Source organism: Mastomys coucha, unplaced genomic scaffold, assembly GCF_008632895.1.
Source record: "Mastomys coucha isolate ucsf_1 unplaced genomic scaffold, UCSF_Mcou_1 pScaffold23, whole genome shotgun sequence".
NCBI classification, from domain to species: Eukaryota; Metazoa; Chordata; class Mammalia; order Rodentia; family Muridae; genus Mastomys; species Mastomys coucha.
The window spans coordinates 102,119,801-102,144,401 of NW_022196906.1; the positions used below are offsets into that span (position 1 = coordinate 102,119,801).

Genomic DNA, 24,601 nt, shown 5'->3' on the forward strand with positions numbered 1-24,601 from the left:
GGGAGAGGCAAAATGAGGGGCCAGACCTTGGCAGCTAGCTTTAGGAATGTAATCTGGGGCTGGAGAGATGGACGGCACAGGGGTTAAGAGCACTGACTGCTCTTCCAAAGATCCTGAGTTCAAATCCCAGCAACCACATGGTGGCTCACAACCACCTGAATGAGATCTGATGTCCTCTTCTGCTGTGTCTGAAGACAGCTACAGTGTACTTAGATATAATAATAAATAAATCTTTGGGTTGGAGTGAGCAGGGACTAAGTGAGCGGGGCCGACCAGAGGAAGCAGAGGTCCTAAATATTTAATTCCCAACAACCACATGAAGGCTCACAACCATCTGTTCAGCTACAGTGTATCTATATACATAAAATAAATAAAATAAATCTTAAAAAAAAAAAAGGAATGTAATCTAATGGTTTTTAGCAAGGAAACAGAAATAGGGGAAGGGCAAGGGCTGCCAGAGCCATGTTTGCCATGCCCGGGCTGGCTAGAGTCCCTTCAGCCCAGGCTAGTTTCAAACTCCCAAGGCTGCCCTGAATCATCCTTCTTCTACCTTCCAAGTGCTGGAATTATAGGTGTTGCTTAACCACACTCATCAAGAGGATAGCATTTAAATCCAGAAAAGAGCTGGTCACAGAGGTGTATACCTTTAGAAGGCTCTCGGAAACACAGCACACCCCACTGTTTCTATATTGAAAACTCCACAGGCTAAGTGGTGACCCATACCTACAACACCAGCTCTTAGGAAGGTGCAGGAAGAGAACTATCATGCTTCTGAAACCAGCCTTGAAGCCGTGGTAAACTCCAGTCTAGCCTGTCTTGTTTTTAAAGAATTTTAAAAAAAGTTACTACTGCTACTACCACCAGCTCCCTGCTCTGCCAGCACCTGGCAATTCTTTTTTTTTTTTTCAAGATAGGATTTCTCTGTGTAGCCTGGGCTATCCTGGAACACCCTTTGTAGACCAGGCTGGTTTCGAACTCAGTGATCTTCCTGCCTCTGACTCTTTTTTTTTTTTTTTTTTTTTTTTTTTTTTGGTTTTTCGAGACAGGGTTTCTCTGTGTATCCCTGGCTGCCTCTGATTCTTGAGTGCTTGGATTAAAGATATGCACCACCTGGCAATAAATATATTTTTTAAAACTTTCATTCAGGCCGGGCAGTGGTGGCACACACTTTTAATCCCAGCACGTGGGAGGCAGAGGCAGGCAGATTTCTGAGTTTGAGGCCAGCCTGGTCTACAGAGTGAGTTCCAGGACAGCCAGGGCTATACAGAGAAACCCTGCCTTAAAAACCTCCTCTCCTCCCCCCCAAATTTTTTTCATTAGGTTTTGTTTTGTTGAGACATGGTCTCACTCTGTAACCCTGGATGGCCTTCAATTCCTCATGCAGCCAAGGCTATCCTTAAGCTCCTGACCCTCCTGACTGGGTTGTCTGTCTGAAGCAGTCATGGATAGAGGCAGTACTTGTAGGAGGTAGGACCTAGTACAGTAAGTCAGACCACTGGGGACACTTCCTTACACTCAAGGGACCCTAGTCCTTTAATTTCTCTCTCCTTTCCGGAACAACGAGCTGGACAAGCCACCGTGTGTTCTCACCATGAGCACTGTTTCCACAAAGAGCCATAAGCTAAATACTCTGGAAGCCAAAACGAACCTTCACTTCTTTCTGTTGTTCTTTTGTTTGTTTTCTGAGATAGGATCTCTCTGTATAACCCTGGCTGTCCTGGAACTCACCCTGTACACCAGGCTGGCCACGAACCCAGAGATCTATCTCCTCTGGAGGGCTGGAATTAAAGGCATGATGAAGGCTGGAGAGATGGCTCAGCGGTTAAGAGCACTGACTGCTCTTCCAAAGGTCCTGAGTTCGGATCCCAGCAACCACATGGTGGCTCACAACCACCCGTAATGAGATCTGATGCCCTCTTCTGGTGCATCTGAAGACAGCTACAGTGTACTTATTTATAATAATAAATAAATCTTTAAAAAAAAAATAAAGGCACGGCGAGCCTCCACCACTGCCACCGCACACACCATCACTTCTTACAAAGCAATGGAAAGCTAAGAGTACGAGACTGAGGCACTCATGGAAGAGTTACTCCATCACATCATACAAGGAAGCATTGATTTTTGTAAGTGTGAATGGGCTGACAAATTAGATTAAAATAAAAATAAATAAGTGCAAACAAGTACAGACGCACAAGCATCTATTGTCTTAGAGAAGTGTATAGCTAAGGAGAAGAGTGTGCTGGGTGTTTATAAAGGCATTCATCTACATGTAAATCACTTTATTGGTGGGGGAGGGGACTTTGCAAACAGCACTCTATAACTGACCTTAAGACCAAGGCTGATTCATCACAAAACAACTCTCACTGAAACCAAGGCTGGAGTATTTCTAACTCCTAAGGAGGAGAGTGTCTACATAGAGCACAGTGGGCAAGCCATGTGAGACTCTGGAGGCTGCTGATTCATTTCAGGCATTCGGTAAGAAGGCTGGCAGAGCTACCTCGAGACCGCAAGGAGCTGAGGAGAGGGCCAGTACTTCATAAAAGCCATCATGGGATCCAAGTGCTGGCATGGGCTAGTGAGAGCTCGGCGCAACTCCCGCTCTTCCAGATGATCTGGGTTTGATTCCCAGCACTTACACAGCATGGTGGTTCACGACTGTCTGTATACCAGTCCTAGGGAACCCATTCACATTCTAAAAGTCTGCACTACTTAAGTGATGTTCTCTAATATATACTTTTAGCCTGGTCATTCAGAAGTTCCAAGCCAGCCAGTGGTACAGAGATAAACATTTTTTTTTCCAAATAAATAACATAAAAAATTGCTCCAATGTTTACAAGGCAGGTGTGGTGAAACATGCCTTTAATTCCAGCACCTGGGAAGCAGAGGCAGCCAGCCTAATGGTGAGTTCCATACCGGCCAGGACTATGTAGAGAGATACTCTGCCTCAAAACAAACAAACAAAAAAAAAATGAAACAACCAAAACAGTGTCGTCACACAGCAGTGGGCTCCATTACGTAGCCCTAATTTTATGCACTTACCTCTTATGAACAATATGAGATCACCCTGGAAACCTGGCTAGGGTCAGAAAGTTCACATTCGTGGCTCACCAGTGCCCTCTGCTGCTAACATTATCCTTGAGACACTGACAAAATTTTAAAAAATAGAAATGAACAAAAAAGCATGGGCCACTCACAAGTCTTGGCTATGCTCTCCACAGAATCTAAAATGGACTGGCTTCTAGAGCTGAGATGTTCCTCAGACTTCTCCACAGACGTCTGCAACTAAGAAACAAAATTAAGAAAGGAACCACATGGTGACTAGAGAATTGGTCAGAGGTTAGGAGCACTGTCTGCTCTTCTAAGAGCAGGGTTTAATTCCCAGCACCCAAAAGGTGCTCACGACTCCAACGTCAGGGGTACAATGACTTCTTCTGCTCTCCAAGGACTCTGTGCAGGTGGTTCGTGGACAGACATGCAGGCAAAACACCCGATACATAAAATAAACTTAAATTTTAAAAAAGAAAGTGCCACCCATTTGTTGTCTTACTGACGTGGAGAACTGTCATTTAACGGAAAGCAGTAGAACCGCTGCTGCTCTGCATGCGCTATAAGACACCTGAACCTACCTTGTGAATGACTTCTGGAAAATGAGAAACAAAATTGTGCAGCGTCTCACTAGAGTTGAGAGGGAAAAAGGAGAAGAAAATAAATCCTTGTGCCCTACTGAAAAAAACACAGATGTCTAAGTTGGAGAGTCTGCCTGAGAAAGCTCAGTTGTCCAGCCCCAACCCTAAGGACCTGTTTTCCAATGTGAATTGGAAAACAATTCTCTTCCTTCCATCCCGCAGCCGGCTGCTTTACTTCCCATTTACCCCATCTCCCCTCCGCTTTTAAGATTTATTTATCACATGTGTATAAGTTTTTTGTCTCTTGTATGTCTCTGTGTACCATATGCATGCCTGGTGCCCAAGAAGGTTAGGAGAGGTTGTTGGTTCTCCCAGAACTGGAGTTAAGGACGTTTGTGAACCACCATGTAGGTGCTGAGAATCAAACCCAAGTCCTCTGCAAGAACAATTAGTGCTAAGGCAGCTTTCCAGCTCTTCTTCCTGACTTTTTGAGGCAGGTTTTTGTACATACCTTATCTGTCCTGATACTTGTGATAGCACCCATGCATGCAAAGTGAATAGACAGATATGATGATTAAAATAATCCGGTATGGTAGTGCCCTCCTTTAACCTCAGCAATTAGTAGGTAAAAGCAGGTGGATTTCTGTGAGTTCAAGGCTAGCCTGGTGTAGAGAGTTCCTGGACAACCACAGCCACATATCACTGTGTCTCAAAACAAGCAAACAGAACCATGTAAATACACAAAATAGTTTAAATTACAACTTTTGTACTTTTTAGTTTAAAAACTTTAATTTACATATATTGTGTGTTCATGCACAAATGTACAGCACTCATGTGGAGGCTATCAGAAACGTGAGATATCAGTTCTCTTCTTCAGCCATCAAGATTCTGGGGATTAAAGTCATGTTGTCAGCAAGTATTTTCACTCACTGAGCTCTCAAATGGCCCCTGACTCTTTTTGATTATATTCATTAGAGTTCATGTAGGGGGGTGAGGATGGGGAGGGGGAACTGAACCTGGGTCCTCTACAGGAGCAGCAAACACTCTCAACTGCTGAGCCATTTCTCCAGATGCAGGCAATGCTCCTGCCTCAGCCTTCTAAATTCAGAGGATTTGGAAAAAAGCCACAATGTCTGGTTTTACATTTTCTTTCTTTGTTCTTGTTTGGTTGGTTGGTTTGGTTTAGTTTGTTTGGGTTTGCTTTGTTTTTTTCTTTCTTTTTTCTTTTTTTTTTAAAGATTTATTTTATGTGTATGAGTACACTGTAGCTGTACAGATGGCTGTGAGCTATCATGTATGTGGCTGCTGGGAATTGAACTCAGGATGTCTGCCGGCCCCCTGCTAGCTCCTGTGTAATTCACTGTAGCTGTCTTCAGATGCACCAGAAGAGGGCGTCAGATCTCTTCACAGGTGGTTGTGAGCCACCATGTGGTTGCTGGGATCCGAACTCAGGACCTTTGGAAGAGCAGTCAGTGCTCTTACCCGCTGAGCCATCTCACCAGCCCGCTTTGTTTTTTTTCAAGACGGGGGTTTCTCTGTATAACAGTCCTGGCTGTCCTGGAACTCTCTTTGTAGACCAGGCTAACCTCAAACTCACAGACATCTGCCTGTCTCTGTGGGAGGTGTGAGACACTATACCTGGCCTGGCTTAAATTTTTATTTTTATTTTATGTGTATGAGTGTTTTGCCTATGTATATACTCCATGTGTATGCCTGGTGTTCCCAGAGTCCAGAAGAGGACATCAGATCTTCTGGGATGAAGTTATCAGTGGTTGTAAGCCATCATGTTGGTACTGGGAATTGAACCCAGGTCCTCTGGAAGAGCAAGAATAGCTCCCTATTTCTAGGGGAATTGTTTTTTAATCAACTGAAAAAAAATTCATATAGAACAGTACTTCAGAGGCAGAGGCAGATGGATCTCTGAGTTTGAGGCCAGCCTGGTCTATAGGATGAGTACCAGAACAGCCAGGGCTACACAAAGAAACACTGTGTGGAGAAACAAAACAAAACAAACAACAACTAGGTTATAGTTATCAGCTGTCATTAGTGCTGAGAACAAAAAAATAAATAAAAATAAAAAAGAAAGAAAGAAAAAAAGAGAAGGAAAAAAAAAATTCTGTCCACATCCAGCTGTGCATGGTAGCTCATGCCTTCTGTCCCAGCACTGGGGAAGTCAGGGTAGAGACAGTTGAATCTCTGGCAGTTCCAAGTCAGCCTTGTCTATACAGCGAGACACCATCTCAAGCTAGATGTTCTGAGAAATAAAATCTAGAAGGAAAACATTTAGATAGAAGCAATATAACATTACTTGAATTTTGCATTTTTCAAAAAATCTAGTTTTTTACTTCCAGAGACAAAAATTATAGTGGTTACATTAAAATCCACATGTCACATAGAAGAAAGCATAAAGTAATTACTAGTTGGGTGCTGGTGGTCCATTTCTATGATTCCAGGACTTGAGAGTCTAAGGCAGAGGGATCACAACAAATTTTAAGGCAGTCTGGGCTATACAGTGAGGTCCTGTTTCAAACAATTAAAAGCATAATAGAAAAAATTAACAGGCAAGAGTGTGAACACGAAGGAGATGGTTCTATAAAACATAAAGTCTTGAGTTCTAGACCAGGCACCACAGCCAGGCATAGTCTTGTAATTACAGGGTCTCAACAGCTAGCTAAACTAGCCTAATTAGAGAACCCCGGGTCCTAGTGCGAGGCCACGGCAGGGGGTGCGGGAAGACAACCCCAGGATCTAGTGCCAGTCCACGGCAGAGGTGCGGGAAGACAGCTCAGTAGATGAAATATTTGCCTTGGAAGAACAAGGGACTTGAGTTTGGAGCCCTGGCATGCACATAAAAGCCAGGCATGGGGATGCATGTCTGGAATTCCAGGGTTGGGAAGACAAAATCAGAAGATTCTCGGTACTTGCTAATTAGCTAGTGTAAGCTGAATTCATGAGGTCAAAGTTCACTGAGACAAAAATTAAGTGGAAATCAAAAAGGGTGGAGAATGATTGAGGGAAACATCTGAAGTCCAACTCTGCTCCTCACAGACAGGTGCACACACGCAGTGATGGTTAATTTCAATTGTCAACTCAACAATGTAAAATCACCTGAGAAGTGACTCTCAACAAGAAATCACCCAGATTAAGTTGATTTGTGGGTATGTTTCTTAGTGATTGTCTCCATTATGTTAATTGACATGAGAAGACTCATTCTAAAGGTGCAGTCCCATTTCCTAGGTGTAGGTCCTGAACTGTAGAAAAAGGGAGAGAACATGCAGGCATCCTATCCATCCCTCCGCTCTCAAACTGTACACGCGTTGTTACCAGTCGCTTCAAGTTCCTGCTGTCTTGACATCTCTACAGAGATGGACTATAACCTGGAGTTTGGGCCAGGTTATAGTTTTTTGTTGTTTTGTTTGTTTGTTTGTTTGGTTTCTCTGTATAGCCCTGGCTGTCCTGGAACTCACTTTGTAGACCAGGCTGGCCTCGAACTACTCTTCCTTATTCAAGCTGTTGTATGTTTTTTTTTTGTTTTTTTGAGACAGACTTTTTCTGTGCAGCCCTGGCTGTCCTGGAATTCACTCTGTAGACCAGGCTGTCCTCAAACTCACAGAGATCAACCTGCCTCTGCCTCTGCCTCTGGAGTACTGGATTAAAGGTGTGTACCACCACCTCTCTAGCTTCAGGTTACTTTTGTCAGGTTATTTTATCATAGATAGCAGGAGAAATAAAACTAATACACACCCAAGCAAAGTGAAGAAAGCAAGGGTGCAGCCAGTTGTCAGTAACTCCAACTCACCTGTAAGCAGAGCTATCTGTTGCCAAGAACTCCTGACCCTCCCACATCTGCGTCCTGAAAACCGAGATTACAGTTGTGCATCCTCAACATTCAGCTTGTTGCAATGTTGCCCTCCTTGTTTTCCACTTAATATTTGTTTATTTTGTGGAAATAGAGTAAATCTAGGGTACTGGCATGCTAGGTAAGCCCTCTATTGCTGATATATATGGTGGTGGGGGGGGATGCTACATGATACCCTTAGAAGAAAAAAAACCAAGTTAACCTTTATCGAAGTGCATATACATTACCCAATCTACTGATGAACTGACCAGAGGCTAAAGGGTTATGACATCCAGCTTCTTCTGCCCTGGACATTCCAGCTTCTAGTTCTTGAGTCTTCACACTTCAAAACATCTCTTCCCTTCCTTCTATGGCCCTCTGTTCAGACTCAACATCTCTGGATTCTTGGTTCTCATGCATACGGAAAGTTTATGGGATCAACTAACTTCCAAAACAAGTCAGTTTATCTTTATTACTGACCGCCCCATGTGTGTGTGAATAGTGTGCACACTATTGATTCTGTTTCTATTTGCTATGCACATCCCTGATAAATGCATGCTATTATACTGAAATTGAATTATCTGATTATTAATAACATTTTGTTTCCTTCCGAAAGCACGAGCTTTCTTGTCCTCTTAAAAGGTGTGTGTACCTGTCAGACTGGTCCGCCGCCCTTCGTTTTTTCTCCTCAAACTGTTTCGAGAGTCCTTTTGATTTCCCAACTGGCAAAGGAAGAGAAAATAAGCCTTCATCTTTTGCATCGCCTCCAAGCAGCTGGGGCTTTGCCTGGTATTTTGTAAAAATACTAGGTTCATTCTATGAAATGAAAAAAAAGCAAAACCAAATGTCACACACTATTATCTCTGTACAATGCAGAATCATATCTAAGTGCCAAGCATAAGGTCTACCAGGAAATCATATTTATAACAAAGCAACTTTCCTTTTTTTTTTTTTTTTTTGGTTTTTTGAGACAGGGTTTCTCTGTGTAGCCCTGGCTCTCCTGGAACTCACTCTGTAGACCAGGTTGGTAATTAAAATAATTTTTAATTTTATTTTTAAGGATCCTTTTGTTTTGTTTTGTCTTGTTTTTGGAGACAGGGTTACTCTGTGTAACATCCCTGGATTTCCTAGAATTTGATTTGAAAAGCAGGCTGACTTGAGCTCACAGAGATCCACTTGTCTCTGCCTCCCAGGTGCTAGGATTAAAGGCAAGCACCACCACTAGGCAATCATCTTTTGTTTGAGACAGCGTTTCTCTGTGTAGCCCTGGCTGTCCTGGAACTCACTCTGTAGACCAGGCTGGCCTCAAACTCAGAAATCAGCCTGCTTCTGCTTCCCAAGTGATTAAAGGCGCGTGCGGCCGCCATCACCGCCCAGCTTCAATCATCCTTTTTATGGGCTGGTGAGATGACTTAGGCGAGGGCACCTGTTCTTTTTATTGGCTGGTGAGATGACTTAGGCTAGGGCACCTGTTCCCAAGCCTAACTGCCTGAGTTCGTTTCCTGGGACCTGTGAGAAACCTCTGACTTCAGCGCTTACGGTTGGAATTAGAATGACCCCCAACTGGCTTATATGAATTGAATGCTTTGTCACCGCGAAGTGGTGCTGACAGGATTAGAAGGGTGGGGAGGTGTGGCCTTGTTGGAGTTAGTGTGTAGCTGAGGGTGGGCTTTGGGGTTTCAGAAGCCCTTGCCAAGTGCAAAGTCTGTCTCTGCCTACAAATCAGGATGTAGCTCTCAGCTACTGCTCCAACACCATCGTACTTTCTGCCTTTCCCTGCCTTGATGGTCATAGGCTAAACCCCTGTAACCTTAAGCAAGCCCCCAATTAAATGCTTTCTCTTATGAGAGTTGCCTTGGTCATGGTGTCTCTTCACAGCAATAGAACACTAAGACAGTGAGTGCTCAACCCCCACAAAAAAATGAATGTAATTAGTTTTCATAAAAAGATAACAAAGTGATAATGCTAGTCGGTATCCCAGGAGGTTCAGAAATTAGATGGTGCAATTAGTAAAAATGCTTACCACCAAACCTTCCAACCTTCATTTTACCCCTGGAATCCACATGGTAGAAAGACAAAACCATCTCTACCAAGGTGTCCTTTGTGCCCAAAGACACAAATAATAAACAGCAATGCAATAATGCAGTACTGCTAATAATTAAGAAGTCTGTAATCATCTTTGGCTACACAGTTAGTTCAGCTATTCAGTGCCTTTGAGGCCAGCCAGGGCAACATAAAAATTGTCTCAGAAGCAAAGAAACAATGAAAAGTAATTATAATGGCCATAAAACAACACTTGGAAAAGCAGCGGGAAACCTGGTGGGAGGAAGGAGTTCTGAGGGAAGGGAAAGCGGGTAAGAGAAGATACTGGGGAATCAAAGTGCATTATACATACATGAGATTGTGAAAAAAAAGAATGTATTTATTTATTTGTTTGTTTGTTTGTTTTTCAAGACAGGGTTTCTCTGTGTACCCCTGGCTGCCCTGAAACTCACTTTGTAGACCAGGCTGGCCTCGAACTCAGAAATCTGCCTTCCTCTGTCTCCCAAGTGCTGGGATTAAAGATATGCACCACCACTGCCCGGCTAAAATGAATGTTTTGATTCGTATTTTTTATTGTGTTTTGCCTGCATGTATGTCTAGGTCAGAACTTCTGGAACTGGAGTTACAGACAGATATGAGCTGCCATGTGGGTGCTGGGAACTGAACCTGGGTCCTCTGGAAGAGCAGCCAGTACTGTTAACCACTAAGCCATCTCTCCATTCACAAGAATAAATGTTTTAAAAATTAGGAGAGCTAGACTATAGCTCACTGGTAGAATGCTTGCCCTGCTGGGCCCTGGATTCCATCAACAGTACTGAAAAACTAAAATGTGTTCCTTTATTTCTTTTAAGTCAAAGGGCTTACTTTTATTTATTTATTTATGGATTTAGTCCTGTGTTTGTGTGTATGTATGTATTTGTGTCCATAAATGTGAGCATGTATATGCCATGTGTGGAAGTCAGAGGACAACCTCGGGTGTTGGTGAGCCCTTCCAGTTTGTTTGAGGAAGAGCTGATCTTTGTGTTCACTTCGGCATATGACAGGTTAGCTGGCCGGCTAGTTTCCTGTCTCACCCTCCCATCCCCTTGTATGAGCTCTAGGATTAGATATGTACCATCATGCTTGGCTTTCGATGAGTTCTAGGAATTTGAACCCAGGTCTTTGAGTTTATACAGCGAGCACTTGTCCCACTGAGCCATCACTCTAACTCCTCTATTCCTATCTTACAGAAGCAGTGGGATTGATGGTGCATGCCTTGAACCCCTGTGTTCTTAAGGTAGAGGCAGACGTATCTCTGTGAGTGTGAAGACAGCCTGGTCTACGTAGTGAGTTCCAGGCCAGCCAAGGCTACACAGAGAGAAAAGCAAACAGATAAATCCATCTTACAAAAGTTATTGCTTCTTAGGAATTTTCACAATCATGAAGAAATATGCATATTCGCCTCTCCCTCGCAATGCTCAAGGAACTGGCACTTTCTGTCATTCTGGAAATAAAAGAAACTGTATGTGTATATGTGTGTGTGCATGTGTGTGTGTGGGGGGGGGGATGGTTTTTTTGTTTTAAATTTCAGACCTCTAGGTTAATTAATAAGTCATGAATAAGATAGGCATGGGGGTGCATCCTTTTAATCCCAATACTTAGGAACAGGCAGTCAGATCTCTAAATTCAAAGCCAGCCTGGTCTATATAAGGAGTTCTAGAATAGGGAAGGCTACAAAGTGAGACCCTGACTCAAAAACAAACAAAATGTCATCAATAAAGCACAAACCCACATAGGATAGTAATCGTCAGAGTACAATTCTAAAGTATGTTCATGTTCCAATAGAATAATTCTTTTTTAAAGCTTATCTCCATAATAACTATGAATTATGTACAGCAAAATTCAGAAATCAGAGATAGGGGTGGTGGCCTAAACCTACAATTCCAACAATCTCAAAACAGAGATGGAGAGTCCAGATTTGCCTACATAGCAAATTCTCTCTCAAAAGGAAAAATGTAAGTAGCTCAGACTCACATCCACAGAGTTCTGTTGTGTCTGTTTTGGGTGTCGTGCAGCGTCCAAGGACGGTAACAGAGACTCTGAATTTTCAGGACAGAACTGAGATCCAAAGAGGAACTGGGAATCGCTGAGAGAAGAACAGTCAGTCTGATTACTATGCCAGTTAGATGGTTTAGTGACCCTGAAACAAAGCAAGAAAAACGTTATGGAAACAAGCATCCTGAAGATGTCAGATCATAACTCACAGCTACTACTTCAGAAGACTGTGGTGAGGGCGCATGTTTGTTTTGTTGTTGTTTTGAGACAGGCTCTCTATTATGTAGAGAGGCAGACGTGTTTGTTTTGTGTCTGCTGTGTTTGTTTTGACCTCCAAGTCGATATGCTTTATTCACTGTCTTTATGACATATAAAGAACAAAGAAATTATGAACCCCCCCCCCACACACACCTTTGATTGACAACTGGGGAACAATCAAATGGAAATGCAGACAGAAAGGACTGACACCACTACTCTTTGTATTACAGCATTTCGAGCCATTAACACTGTTGGGGTTCAGGATTGCCACACTATCCATACGATCAGTGATCTCAGTTAAGCAAGAATAGTTTATTGAAGGCACACCTAATCCTGAACATTCAGGACTCTTAATTGTGGCATCAGTCTGTCCTCAGGGCAGATTTTTTTTTTTTTTTTTAAGATTTATTATATATAAATACACCGTAGCTGTCTTCAGACACAACAGAAGAGGGCGTCAGATCTCATTATGGATGGTTGTAAGCCACCATGTGTAGCTAGGATTTGAACTCGGGACCTCTGGAAAAACAGTCAGTGCTCTTAACCACTGAGCCATCTCTCCAGCCCCAGATTTTTTATATGAAATAACAGTTTCACAAGTTTAAAGACAAGCAGTGGAGTGGTACAACATTTTTGGCTATCTAGGCAAAGCATTATCAGCCATCCTTTAAGTTGATTGGTCCTGAGTGAGGTAAACAGAGGGATTTCAGAACACTGAGTTAACAGAGCATGAGCAATTCAAACATAACTTTTGGCTTATTGGTAACATTCTTCAGTGTCAGCTGTGGATAATTACTTCTAGGAAGTAGACTCTGAGAACCTGAACTTAATTTCACCTTATGAGCAAAATGGACACTGAATACAAAATGGCTACAGTTACGTTAAAAAAAGCAGGCCCAAGGAACACCATTTTTAGACCTAAGTTTATGAAACTTTTTGGGGTTGAGAGGCATTCTCTTTTTGTTTGTTTGGTTGGTTGGTTTAGTTTTTCGAGACAGGGTTTCTCTGTGTTGCCCTGGTTGTTCTGGAACTCACTCTGTAGACCAGGCTGGCCTCAGGCTCAGAGATCCATGGGTCTGAAGTAGAAACTTCTGGCTTCTGTGGAAAGTCAGTTATGGCAAATGTTTTGCTGGGTCACACAGGTGAAAGGATGATTTGCTAAAGCAGACGTAGGAAGGAATGTTTCACTGAAGCAGACACAGAATAAAGGATGTTTTCTACAGCAAAAACGTGAAAGGATGCACAATGTTAAGAGGTAATATAAATATGACCCAACAGAAGGTGGATAACGCTTGATGGTATTGGTACACCTTGCCATTCCTTACTGGTCGTGATTTCATAGAAAGTTTCAAAAAACTTCTGGTGGTGTTCTGGCGCCTTCTGGCCACTTCCTCCGACTCTGGCTGATTGGCAGAGTGAAGTGGAAGTTTCTGGAAGTCTCCACGTCAGCTGGTACAGACTCATATGGAGTTTAGCTAAGACAGACTAGACTCGTGTTGTTTTGCTGAGGCAAGACCCATGGGAGGACACATGATGTTTGGAGGGAGTATAAACAGAACTCAATGGACAGTGATGGCGGGATTGCATAGCTAGCTTTGCAACACTTAGTTGGTCTTGTGTCTTTTTTTAAAGGGTTATTTATTAATTATTTATTTATTTAATTCACCATTGCTCTCTTCAGACACACCAGAGAGGGCATCAGACTCCAGTGCAGATGGTTGTGAGCCACCATGTGGTTGCTGGGAATTGAACTTAGGTCCTCTGGAAGAGCAGTCAGTGCTCTTAACCACTGAGCTATCTCTCCAGCCCTGGTCTTGTGTCTTGTCTTCACTGATCTTCACTTTGTTGAAAAAGGCAAGGCAGAAAACATTTCCTGGCATCCCTGCTGGTCCTGGTCACTCACTCCTGCTGACTCCTGCTGACTCCTGCTGACTCCTCAGAGGCTTGGCTTTCTGCTGGCTTGTGCCACTGCTGCTGCTGACTCCCCAGAGGCTTGGCTTTCTGCTGGCTTGTGCCACCGCTGCTGATTCACATTTGCTATCCTGACACTACTGAAGTGGACTGCTGGTACCCTGACAATTGGAGACTGAAGTCACCCCAAGGAACTGCTTTTCAACAGCATACAGCAGAGCCTCATGCTTTCTTCTGGATCAACCTGTCCTTGTTGGTTTCTGAACCGTGTTTGCGAGTGGATCCGGCTGCCGCTGCTGACTCCTGTGAACTGAATGAACTGCTGCTAGCTTGACAACGCAGATTAGATTTGCTCCAAAGAACTAATTCTACACATGTCCACATCCCTGCTATCCTAATACCTTTTCTTTCTTTTCCACTACCTTTGGTGTGTGGTGGGCTAGAAGGGAGGTTAAAGGATTTAAGAACTCTTATTAAAAGCAGGTTTTGAAAAATCTAAGCCTACACTGGCCTTTGCCTCCTGACTGCTGAGATCAAAAGCGTGCATTACCATCACCCAGTTTGACATTCTCTTTAAGAAACGAATCTGTTCATTTAGCTGATGCAGTAGTTGAAAGCAATAAGGTAGATTTATGTAAAAACACATGAATAACAAAACGTTAGGGCAAGATTGCTCAGCAGGCAGAGGCATTTGCCACATAAGCCTGGCAAGCTGGAATTCATAAATGTAGAAGAGAACCAGGTCCTCTGAACATTATACAGATAGCCTAGCACATGTACCCATAACACACACACACACAAAGTTTAAAAAGTAGAACTTTGCCAGGCAGTAGTGACACATGCCTTTAATCCCAGCACTTGGGAGGCAGAGAGAAGCAGATTTCTGAGTTGAAGGCCAGCCTGGTCTATGGAGTGAGTTCCAGAATAGCCAGGGCTAAACAGAGAAACCCTGTTTCAAAAAACCAAAAATAAAATAAAATAAAATAAAACCAAAAAAAAGTAGAACTTTATTTAAAGTAAACTCTATTACATGTCATTTTGTGAAAAATTTTTAAACATTTATTTATTTTATGTATATGAGTACACTGTAGCTGTACAGATGGTTGTGAGACATCATGTGGTTGCTAAGAAGTGATTTTTTAGGACCTCTGCTCGCTCCGGTCAACCCTGCTTGCTCAGTCCCTGCTTGCTCTGGCCCAAAGATTTATTTATTATTATATCTAAACACACTGTAGCTGACTTCAGACACACCAGAAGAGGGTGTCATATCTCACTATGGGTGGTTGTGAGCCACTATGTGGTTGCTGGGATTTGAACTCAGGACCTTTAAAAGAGCAGTCAGTGCTCTTACACACTGAGCCATCTCGCCACCCCTGAACTTGTGAACATATATAAATACGATTACAACAGATCACTTGGAAAGTGAATGAAGGCAACAGAACTGGAGAGAGAGCCTGAGCTGAGTGTGCCTTAACTGGACACTTGCCTTTAACCCCAGCACTCAGAAGGCTTTGACAGGCATATCTCTCTGAGTTCAAGGCCAACTTGGTCCACAAAGAGAGCTCCAGGACAGGCAGCTACCCAGAGAAACCTTGTCTTAAAAACAAAACAAAACAAAAATTCCAAACAAACAAACAAAAAGCCCCAAAAGCCCACCAGAAAACTAGACAAAAATGTTCAATATTCCACTCCCATCTCCAACCCTAGGCAATTGTGTGAAAATACGAAGTAGGGTGTTGGCCTGAAAGGAAGACACACTGCACCAGAGACCGACTGTATTGACACCCTAGTGCAACCCTCTGCCTCCAGAGTCGTGAACACATTCTTCACATACTGACTATGGCATTTGGTTATGGGAAACTGAACAGGTGAATGAGACTAATTCTGGCCCATATAGAATGGAGATTATGGTCAGGTGTGGCAGAGGCAGGTGGACCTATGTGAGCTCAAGGCTAGCCTGATCTACACGAAGTTTTAGGACAGCCAGGGGTCATAGTGTGATCCTGTTTCAAAACAAACCAACCATACAATGGAGATTATGAACAATTCTGATCTGGCCAAAGTTGTTTTTTTTTAAAGATTTATTTATTATTATAAATAAATAAGTACACTGTAGCTGTCTTCAGACGCACCAGCCCTGCCAAAGTTGTTTTTGAAGCAGAGACTGCTCTTCTACCTGTTAGTGTCTATTTGTCTTTCTTGCTTCCAAGTTGGAAGCTGTGAACTTGTAACTTGTATTCTGTGGAAATACATACCAGTGTTTGAACCTGGGATTCTGGCATTCAGGAGGGTGAGGCAGAAGGTTTGAAACTAATTAGAAGGCAAAAGTAAGTTCCAGAACAGTCTAGAGTTCAGTTTTAGATCCTATATAGAAACCAAAACCAAAACATGCATCACATCTGAAGAGCTAAAGTAGATGTTAATGGTACAATCACATTTGAACATAGTGGACAGAACCCACTATAAAGACAACACAAAAGTAGCCCATCTGGAGACTGAAGACATGGCATGAATGCACGCACAAAGCCAGATGCATACACATATAATAAATGGTAAGCCAGGCTGTGGTGGCACACGCCTTTAATCCCAGCACTTGGGAGGCAGAGGCAGGCAGATTTCTGAGTTTGAGTCCAGCCTGGCCTACAGAGTGAATTCCAGGACAGCCAGGGCTATACAGAGAAACCTTGTCTCAAAAAACCAAAAATAAAAAACAAAAACAAAAACAAAACAACAGCAACAACAACAAAAAGTGTACAAATAAATCACAACTTTGCCAAACATTAAACTTAAATTGAATAGCATTTAAATAAATATTTTAAGCCAAAAGAATCATATTATCAATATAAAATCTGTTTATATATTGATATGGACAAGCATTATTAAAACAAAAGAAACAGCTCAGCATAGGGATGGTCAATTATTTTATTGATGGAGTCATTTTCTGAGGTTAGCTAAAGTTGAGCTGTACATAATAAATTACAATATAGCTGCATTTCATAATCATTATTCAAAATAGCTGATTTCCTTTTCTCTCAGGATAAAGATAATAATTATTAACAGTGGGGAAAAAAAAGGTGGGGAGGAAGCCCAGCTCTGTGAGCTACTTAAATCATGGAGAATTATACCTTAAACAACAACAGATGCAAACAAAGGTCAGTTTTCTCTATTCTGTATAAACAACATGTCCTTTCATTTTGCTTTTGAGACAGGGTTTCTCTGTCCTGGCTGTAGACCAGGCTGGCCTTGAACTCACAGAGATCTGCCCACCTCTGCCTTGGGAATACTGAGATTTAAGGTGTGGGCCACTATGCCTGACAGCCATAATCCCTTTTTGAGGAATAAAAAAAGAGTAGGTTTAAAAAAATGTTTACTTAATTTTATGTATATGAGTGCTTTGCCTGCATGTATGTATGTATACTATGTGTGTACTGGGTGCCCACTGAGTTAAGAGCGTCTGATCAATTGCTTGAAAGTAGAGTTACAGATGCTTGTAAACCACCACGTGGATCCTAGGAAATAAACCTGAGTCCTCTGCAAAAAAAGTAAGAGCTCTCAACTGGAGCTGGTGTGCCAGGGCCTTAACCCCAAAGACCACTAAGGAGGAGATTCTGATGCAGTTCCATTATGGTCTCTTTGTTCAAGCTCAAGCTTGGGCCACATGACTCAGGAGAACGGGAGGGGCCCTGAGTCCAGCTTCAGGCAAGCATTTATAGAAGCAAGCAGCAGTATCTAGCCTGGTACACATCTAACTGGGGCCATTATGGCCTTTTACATAATTGGCTGGTGCTGGAAGCCAAACCATAAACTTAACCTCTGCTTTCCTCTGACTGGCGGTTGTTAGGAAGGAAAGTGTCAGGGCAGGCTTGTAACCTGGAGGTGCAGGCTTGTTAGGGAATAACCTGGAAACTGGTGCTAGGTGCCAGTTTTTAGTTAACTTGAGTTCAACCTTAGGTCAGGTTCTCTAAGATGAAGTCCATCATTTCAACCCCTAGATTGTTTTTTTCTTCTTCTTCCCACCCCCCTCTCTAATTGGCAAGTTTCTTTGAGAAAGTGTTAGGAAAGAAACTATCCAATAATGAAGGGATGCAAAAACTGTACATCCCCTTTCAGCCATCCCCAGCAATTTAGAAATGGCAGGTTTACTGCAGGGTGGTGGGTACTTGTCCACCTGGACAGTAGATGCCGCATTTGCAGTATCTCAATGGATCTTGGCAGTAGCTGGAAAGGCTCTTATCTTCATAGCAGCTACAAATTACCTTACACAAACAAACATCTGAACACGGAATTGATTTTATTTCTTTCTATTCCAAAATAGAAATTGCCTGAAGTTGCCCACTTCAGGTGAGTTTCACCATTTGGGGCTCTATATCTGATTCTCAAAAATTCAAGATCCATCCCAAGACTGAATGTTGTAAACAGAGCTGATATACAATGTAAACAGAGTTGATATACAGAATTGCATTGATAGTTCCTGTGGGTGTCTGTGTGGAAGTTCAAATGCATGTTCATATGGGTGAAGGTGTGTGTGTGTGTGTGTGTGTGTGTGTGTGTGTACGCACATACACGCTTACACATGCATGTGGATGAATTTCATCTCTATGTAAATCAGACGACACCATTGTGTGCTTGTCCTTTGGTACCGTCTGGCTTCTGTTGGAGACAAGATCTCTCATTAGAACTCTGCCACACAGGCCAAGCTGGCTGGTCTGTGAACCTCTAGAGGATCTTCCTCCTCTATCTACTACCTTTTCTCAGTGGATGTCAGGCACATGTCACTGTGTCCAACTTTTTCTGTGGGCTTAGAGATTCAAACTCAAGTCTTCACACTGGACAGGCAAGCACTTTACCCTCAGCTATCTCCCCTAAACTGACATCATTTTTCCAATCAGAAAATAAATGGGAGGAACAAGACACATATAAAAAGAAAGAGCAGCCACAGGAGGAGGAGAGGAGAGTAGCATGGGACATAGTAGAAGGAAAGGAAAGAGGCAGCATGGGGCACAGGAGGAGGAGAGGAGGGTAGCACAGGCTGCTTCTAGCACTATCCAATAGCTACTCTAGCTGTAGGAAGAAGACTTCCTGTGAAAATCAATAAAACCACAGGACTTCAATATCAAAGAAAATATCCAGAAAACTTACCCAGAGCCTGAGGGGATGCTGAGCATCTCTTTGACATTCCAGACATTAAAATTCATTTTTTGTGCTCCTATGAGAGAGCAGAGAAATCTTCTCAGAAGATTAATACAGTGCATTTTCAAATGTACTAATTACATGTAGGAACATTCCAACAGTTTTGTTCTGATCCAATTTGGTAGAAAACTCCACTACTTAATGTGTCAGAAATGGATCTTTTCTGCTACCAAACTGTACTATAAGCCAGATATGACAATTAGACACTTCAGTCTTAACTGTAAGAGGTAGAAGTAAGAAGACTGGGACAAATTCAATGGTCCATCTAAGCTTCATATAGAGAGAGATCTGTGACTTTGAAGCCAGCCTTGTCTACATAGTGAGTTCCAGGCCAGCCAGAGTACATTATTCAACCTTGTGATAGGGGGCTGGAGAGATGGTTCAGCAGCTAATACCACTGGCTGCTCTTCCAAAGGTCCTAGATTTGATTCCTAGCACCCACATGGCTGGCAGCTCCCAACCATCTTTAACTTCAGTCCTAAGGGGCCTGCGGAGGTTTGAATATGCTTGGCCCAGGGAATGGCACTACCAGGAGGTGTGGCCTTACTAGAGTAGGTGTGGCTTCACTGTGGGCGTGGGCTTTAAGACCCTCATCCTAACTGCCTGGAAGCCAATCTTCTCCTAGCAGCCTTTAGATAAAGGCGTAGAACTCTCAGCTCCTCCTGGACCATGCCTGCCTGGACACTGCCATGCTCCTGCCTTGATGATAATGGACTGACCCTCTGAACCTGTAAGCCAGCCTCAATTAAATGTTGTCCTTATACTAAGAGTTGCCTTGGTCATGGGCTGTCTCCAAAATGGGAAGAGGGTATAGTCTTAGTGTTCTCTTAACTATGTCTAGGAACCACATGGGCTAATGTCCTCGGCCTGAGCTAGTCTTTTGTCTCCTATTAAGTGAATGAGCTTTTAACTTTCCAGAGAATACAGATCCTAACAGCCAGAGCCTTCTCCTTGATGATTCTGCCAGACATGGACTAATGACCAGATAGGTCATTCCAATATGCCTATCCATCAAGGTAAATGACACTTTAAATGCACACACTTGAAACTTTCAAGTGCAGGATTCCCTCTTCATTTATCAGCTCCTCTTTATTAAAGAAAGCAGGAAAAGTGGAGCCACAAGAAGGGCTCTGACTGATGAATAAAGGAAGAATGCCTGTGAAGAGAGGGTGGCCCTGGGAGTCGCAGTGGCTCCGCCCTGGCCCATCATACACTCTGTAGTTCTGGACTCTTTGAATGCCTGTGAAGAGAGGGTGGCCCTGGGAGTCGCAGTGGCTCCCCCCTGGCCCATCAACACTCTGTAGTTCTGGACTCTTTGAATGCCTGTGAAGAGAGGGTGGCCCTGGGAGTCGCAGTGGCTCCCCCTGGCCCATCATACACTCTGTAGTTCTGGACTCTTTTTTTTTTTCCAGACTGATTGTGAAATTAGTGAGCATGGTTTGGTGGATATAGGACAACACCATGGAAGTCCCAAGGAGTGCAGGGCCTTTGGCTAGTCCAGGGGACCCAAAAGCTGCTTCTCAGATAACACATCTTCAAACTCATCTGTATTAAACTTGGGAAAGCCCTGCTTCTTTGAAATGTGGATCCTAGCCAAGGAATGTGAACTTGGTACTATACAGACCCTTAATCAAATGTTCCGTATGTTCTGCTTGGTGCTGAAGGTCATGACGACCTGACCAATGTAAGTCCTGGCTACTATGCCCTAGAGCTTCCCAGAGGCACCCTGTATAAACTTTCAGGATCATAGACTGGAGGACAGCATTGAAATCAGAGACATAAATCTACCAAAACACTGTCTCCAAGGTCCCCCAGGGCAACCCACATAAGCTGCATAAACTACCTATGTTTGCAACCTTTGTACACCAGACCCCCATAAAGTCAGCTTAACTGGCTACAAGTATTTTTGAACCCTGATTGTACAGGTCCCGTGGCTTTCATCACATCATTATCTATTTGGCTTTGGGGTTTTTGTTGTTTTTTTGTTTTGTTTTGTTTTGTTTTTTGGTTTTTCGAGACAGGGTTTCTCTGTGTAGCCCTGGCTGTTCTGGAACTCACTCTGTAGACCAGGCTGGCCTCAAACTCAGAAATCCACCTGCCTCTGCCTCCCAAGTGCTGGGATTAAAGGTGTGCACCACCACCACCTGGCTTTTTTTTTTCTTTTTTCTTTTTTTTGGTTTTTCATTTGTTGTTGTTGTTTTTAAGACAGGGTTTCTCTGTGTAGCCCTGGCTGTCATGAAATTTACTCTGTAGCTGGGCAGTGGTGGCACACGCCTTTAATCCCAGCACTTGGAAATCAGAGGCAGGCAGATTTCTGAGTTGGAGGTCAGCCTGTTCTACAGAGTGAGTTCCAGGACAGCCAGGGATACACAGAGAAACCCTGTCTTGAAAAACAAAACAAAACAAAACAAAGGAAAAAAATTTACTCTGTAGATCAGTCTGGCCTCGAACTCACAAATATCCATCCACCTGCCTCTGCCTCCTAAGTGCTGGCATTAAAGGCATGTACCTCCACTGCCCAGCTAGTTTTGGGGTTTTATTTACTTATTTTGACATAGTCTTACTATGTACCCCTGGCTGCTTAGGACTCATCATGTAGAGGAGGCTGACCTCGAATTCAGAGATCTGCCTGCCTCTGCCTACCTAGTACGTGGATGTTTTGTTTGTATACAGGATCTCACTATGAACTCCAGCCTGGCTCTCCTCAGCCACAGATAGTGCTAGGATAACACACATCCCTCACCATGTCCAGCTGGGTTTTCTTGGAACAAGGTTCTACTACTTAACAAGAGATAGATCTGGAACTCCCTATATAGCTCAGGCTGTCCTATTGCAGCTCTGAGAAATGGGGCCCTGGAGTGAAAGCCTTCAACACCTCCCTCCCCACACTGTATCCTGTATCTTCTACATTCCCCCAACACCCCTCCCCCAATGCTGAAAAGGCTAGTTTCTGAAAAGACTTCTGGTCCCCTTTCACCTAATTGCCAAGAGGAATTGTTCACTCTCATATTGTCTGGTCAAGAAGCTTTCTCTCAGGACTAAACATGGGTAAAAATGCTTGTTAGCAACCCTGACTATTCAAGTTCAATCCCCAAGATCCACATGGCGAAGATAAGAGCCAACTCTTGAAAACTGTTCTCTTACCTTTCCAAAAGGCCCTCCCTGTAAACAAGTATAGTTTAAAAAAATATTAAGCGGACAGTGTTGGCGCACGCCTTTAATCTCAGCACTTGGGAGGCAGAGGCAGGTGGATTTCTGAGTTGGAGGCCAGCCTGGTCTACAGAGTGAGTTCCAGGCCAGCCAGGGCTATACAGAGAAACCCTGTCTCGAAAAAATTAAAAAGATAAAAAAATAAAAATATATAGTTTTTGTTTTGTTGTGTTGTTGTTTGTTTTTTGTTTTTGTCTTGAGACAGGATCCTACTCTGTAGCCCTGGCTAACTTAGAATTCCCTTTGTAGACCAGGCTGCCCTCAAACTCAGAGAAATCTGCCTGCCTCTGTCTCCTGAGTGCTGGGATTAAGGCGTGCGCTACCGCCGCCGCCCGGCTAAAGTAATGTTTTAAGAGAACCTCGAAGCTTCTGGATAATCATTCCTATGTGTTTTCCAGATGACTTACTTTTCCTTTTTTTCTTTTTATTTGTTCGTAACAATAAAAACAAATCTCGGGTTGGTCTCTCTGATTCCCCCGTTCACTCACTTCCCAAGCTTGACTCATCTCCCACTGGAAGCTCCGGCCCTGTGAGAGGCTGACGAGAAGCCGCCGGGAGCCTCAGGCCAGGGTTCCAGTGGCCGCGTGGCCTGCGAGGCCCCAGGTCCCCCAACCTCCCCATCTCTGCCCACTCGTCACGGTCCTCGTGCCCCTCGCCCCTCGTGGTCTCACCTCCACGAGCACCACACGCGGCACCACACGCACACCTCCCAGCGTTGTCCTCAGCGCCTAAGAAAGTCTGCCGAGGTGAGGCCCCGCCCCCTGGCTGCGCTCACCAATGAGAATGCCGATCCTCGACTCCGCCCCCTTCTGCACGAGGCCAGAGGCTTTTTTACCGGGTGTCAACAGTAGGCTGACTAACTGCTGCGGAGCGCCCCGAAGCCGCAAGCAGCCCGCAGACCCCCGCAGACCCCCACGAGCCTGAACCCTCAGGTCTGGTTGCTCAGCACAGGTCTTCTTAGGGTCCAATGCCCCACCCCACTTCCCACCTAAAAAATGGAGGCCCCGGGAATGCCCATTGCTGGTGGGTAAGGGCGCCAAAGAGCAGGATATGGCTAAGCTTCTAGCTAGCCTTGAGTTATGGTCTGGCTATATCAGAATAGCCGGAGCATCTGGAGCCAGAGTGAAGAGATTTGCTATATTCAGACAACAGGGAACTCAAGCTCAGCCAGTAAAGCCCTGGCTTTGCTCCTCAGGATCCACAAAGATAGAATTAAGTTCTGAGACCCTAGAACGTGGTGCTCTGACCTCTATGTGTGTGCAACGGGCATGAGCATAAACTCACACATACACAAAGGCAAAACAAGACAAAAACCAAAAACAAACAAAAAATAATAATTTAAGCTGGGAAGTGGTTGCATGCCATTAATCTCAGCACTCAGGAGGCAGAGGCTGTGATCTCTGAGTTCGAGGACAGCTTGGTCTACAGAGTGAGTTCCAAGACAGCCAGGGCTATACAGAGAAACCCTGTTTCAAAAAACAAAAAACAAAAAAACAACAAACCAAAAAACAGAAAAACCCAAGTAATAAAAATGGCGGAACAATTACTACATCAGTGCCCATAAACCTCAAATATTTATGCTAAGTAGAAGTCAGAAGTCAGACACAAAAGAGTACAAATTGTATGGTTCTATTTATATAAAATTCTAAAAAATGTACACTCTATGTAAAAATGTAACAAAACAATGGAGACAATTATGGTGTACATCTGGAATCCTAGCATTCTGGGTGGCTGGGGGCAAAAAAATTAGAAGTTTAAGGTCTTTTTGGCTAGAGAGTGAGTTGGGGGCCAGACTAGGATATGTGAGACACTGTGTCAAAGTCAGACATGGTAGCACATGCCTGAAATCCCAGCCCTTGCGTAGGTAAGAAGATAGATCCAAGTTCAAAGCCATCCTGGTCTATATATAAGGGGTTCTAGCTTATCCAGAACTACATAGTGAGATTCTATCTCAAAATACAAGCAAAAACTCACAACCTAGTTTGGGGTATAGAGCTCAGCAGTAGAAAGCATACACAACATATGGAAGGCCCTGGGTCCCATCACTGGTACAGCAAAAAATAAATTAGCCAAATATGGTGAGACCTGTAGTCCTAGCGACACGTAGGTGTATCAGGAATTGGAGATCAGCCTGGGCTACATAGCCAGTTTCTGGGAAGTCTTGAATACAGAATAGAAAAACCCTGTCTCAAAAAAAAAAAAAAGTTGGAGCCAGTTACTCACACCTTTAGTCTCAGTACTTGGAATGCTGAAGGAATAGTATTTTGCTGTGACTTCCAAACCAATCTGGGCTACAGAGTGAGAAACAAAAACAAAAACAAAAACAAAAAAATTAAAACAAAACAAAAGCAGGCTGATAGTGGTGTACGCCTTTAGTCCTAGCACTCAGGAGGCAGAGGCTGGTGGATCTCTGTGAGTTCAAGACAAGCTTGATCTACAGAGTGAGTTCCAGGACAGCCAGAGCTACACAAAAACCCTTGTCCTTGAAAAA

The 24,601-nt window shown here is 43.5% G+C and overlaps 1 protein-coding gene and 1 pseudogene across 2 annotated transcripts in view; both read right to left on the minus strand.

Annotated features, from left to right (window-relative positions):
- Window positions 1-22,838, minus strand: part of Ccdc36 (coiled-coil domain containing 36) — a 26,969-nt gene extending 4,131 nt beyond the window's left edge. Inside the window, exons 1-6 of one of the 2 annotated variants that reach the window (XM_031343938.1) lie at window positions 22,782-22,838; window positions 18,850-18,916; window positions 11,521-11,686; window positions 8,117-8,280; window positions 3,627-3,675; window positions 3,195-3,282 (exon numbers count right to left, since the gene is read on the minus strand). In XM_031343938.1, coding sequence (XP_031199798.1) covers window positions 3,195-3,282; window positions 3,627-3,675; window positions 8,117-8,280; window positions 11,521-11,686; window positions 18,850-18,905 — 523 coding nt within the window. In that variant the 5' untranslated portion in view covers window positions 18,906-18,916; window positions 22,782-22,838. Of the gene's footprint in view, window positions 1-3,194; window positions 3,283-3,626; window positions 3,676-8,116; window positions 8,281-11,520; window positions 11,687-18,849; window positions 18,917-22,598; window positions 22,727-22,781 lie in introns of those variants that run through there. The other variant, XM_031343939.1, reaches the window with a different exon arrangement.
- LOC116074064 lies at window positions 20,694-20,800 on the minus strand (annotated as a pseudogene).
- Window positions 22,839-24,601: the final 1,763 nt, after the last annotated feature.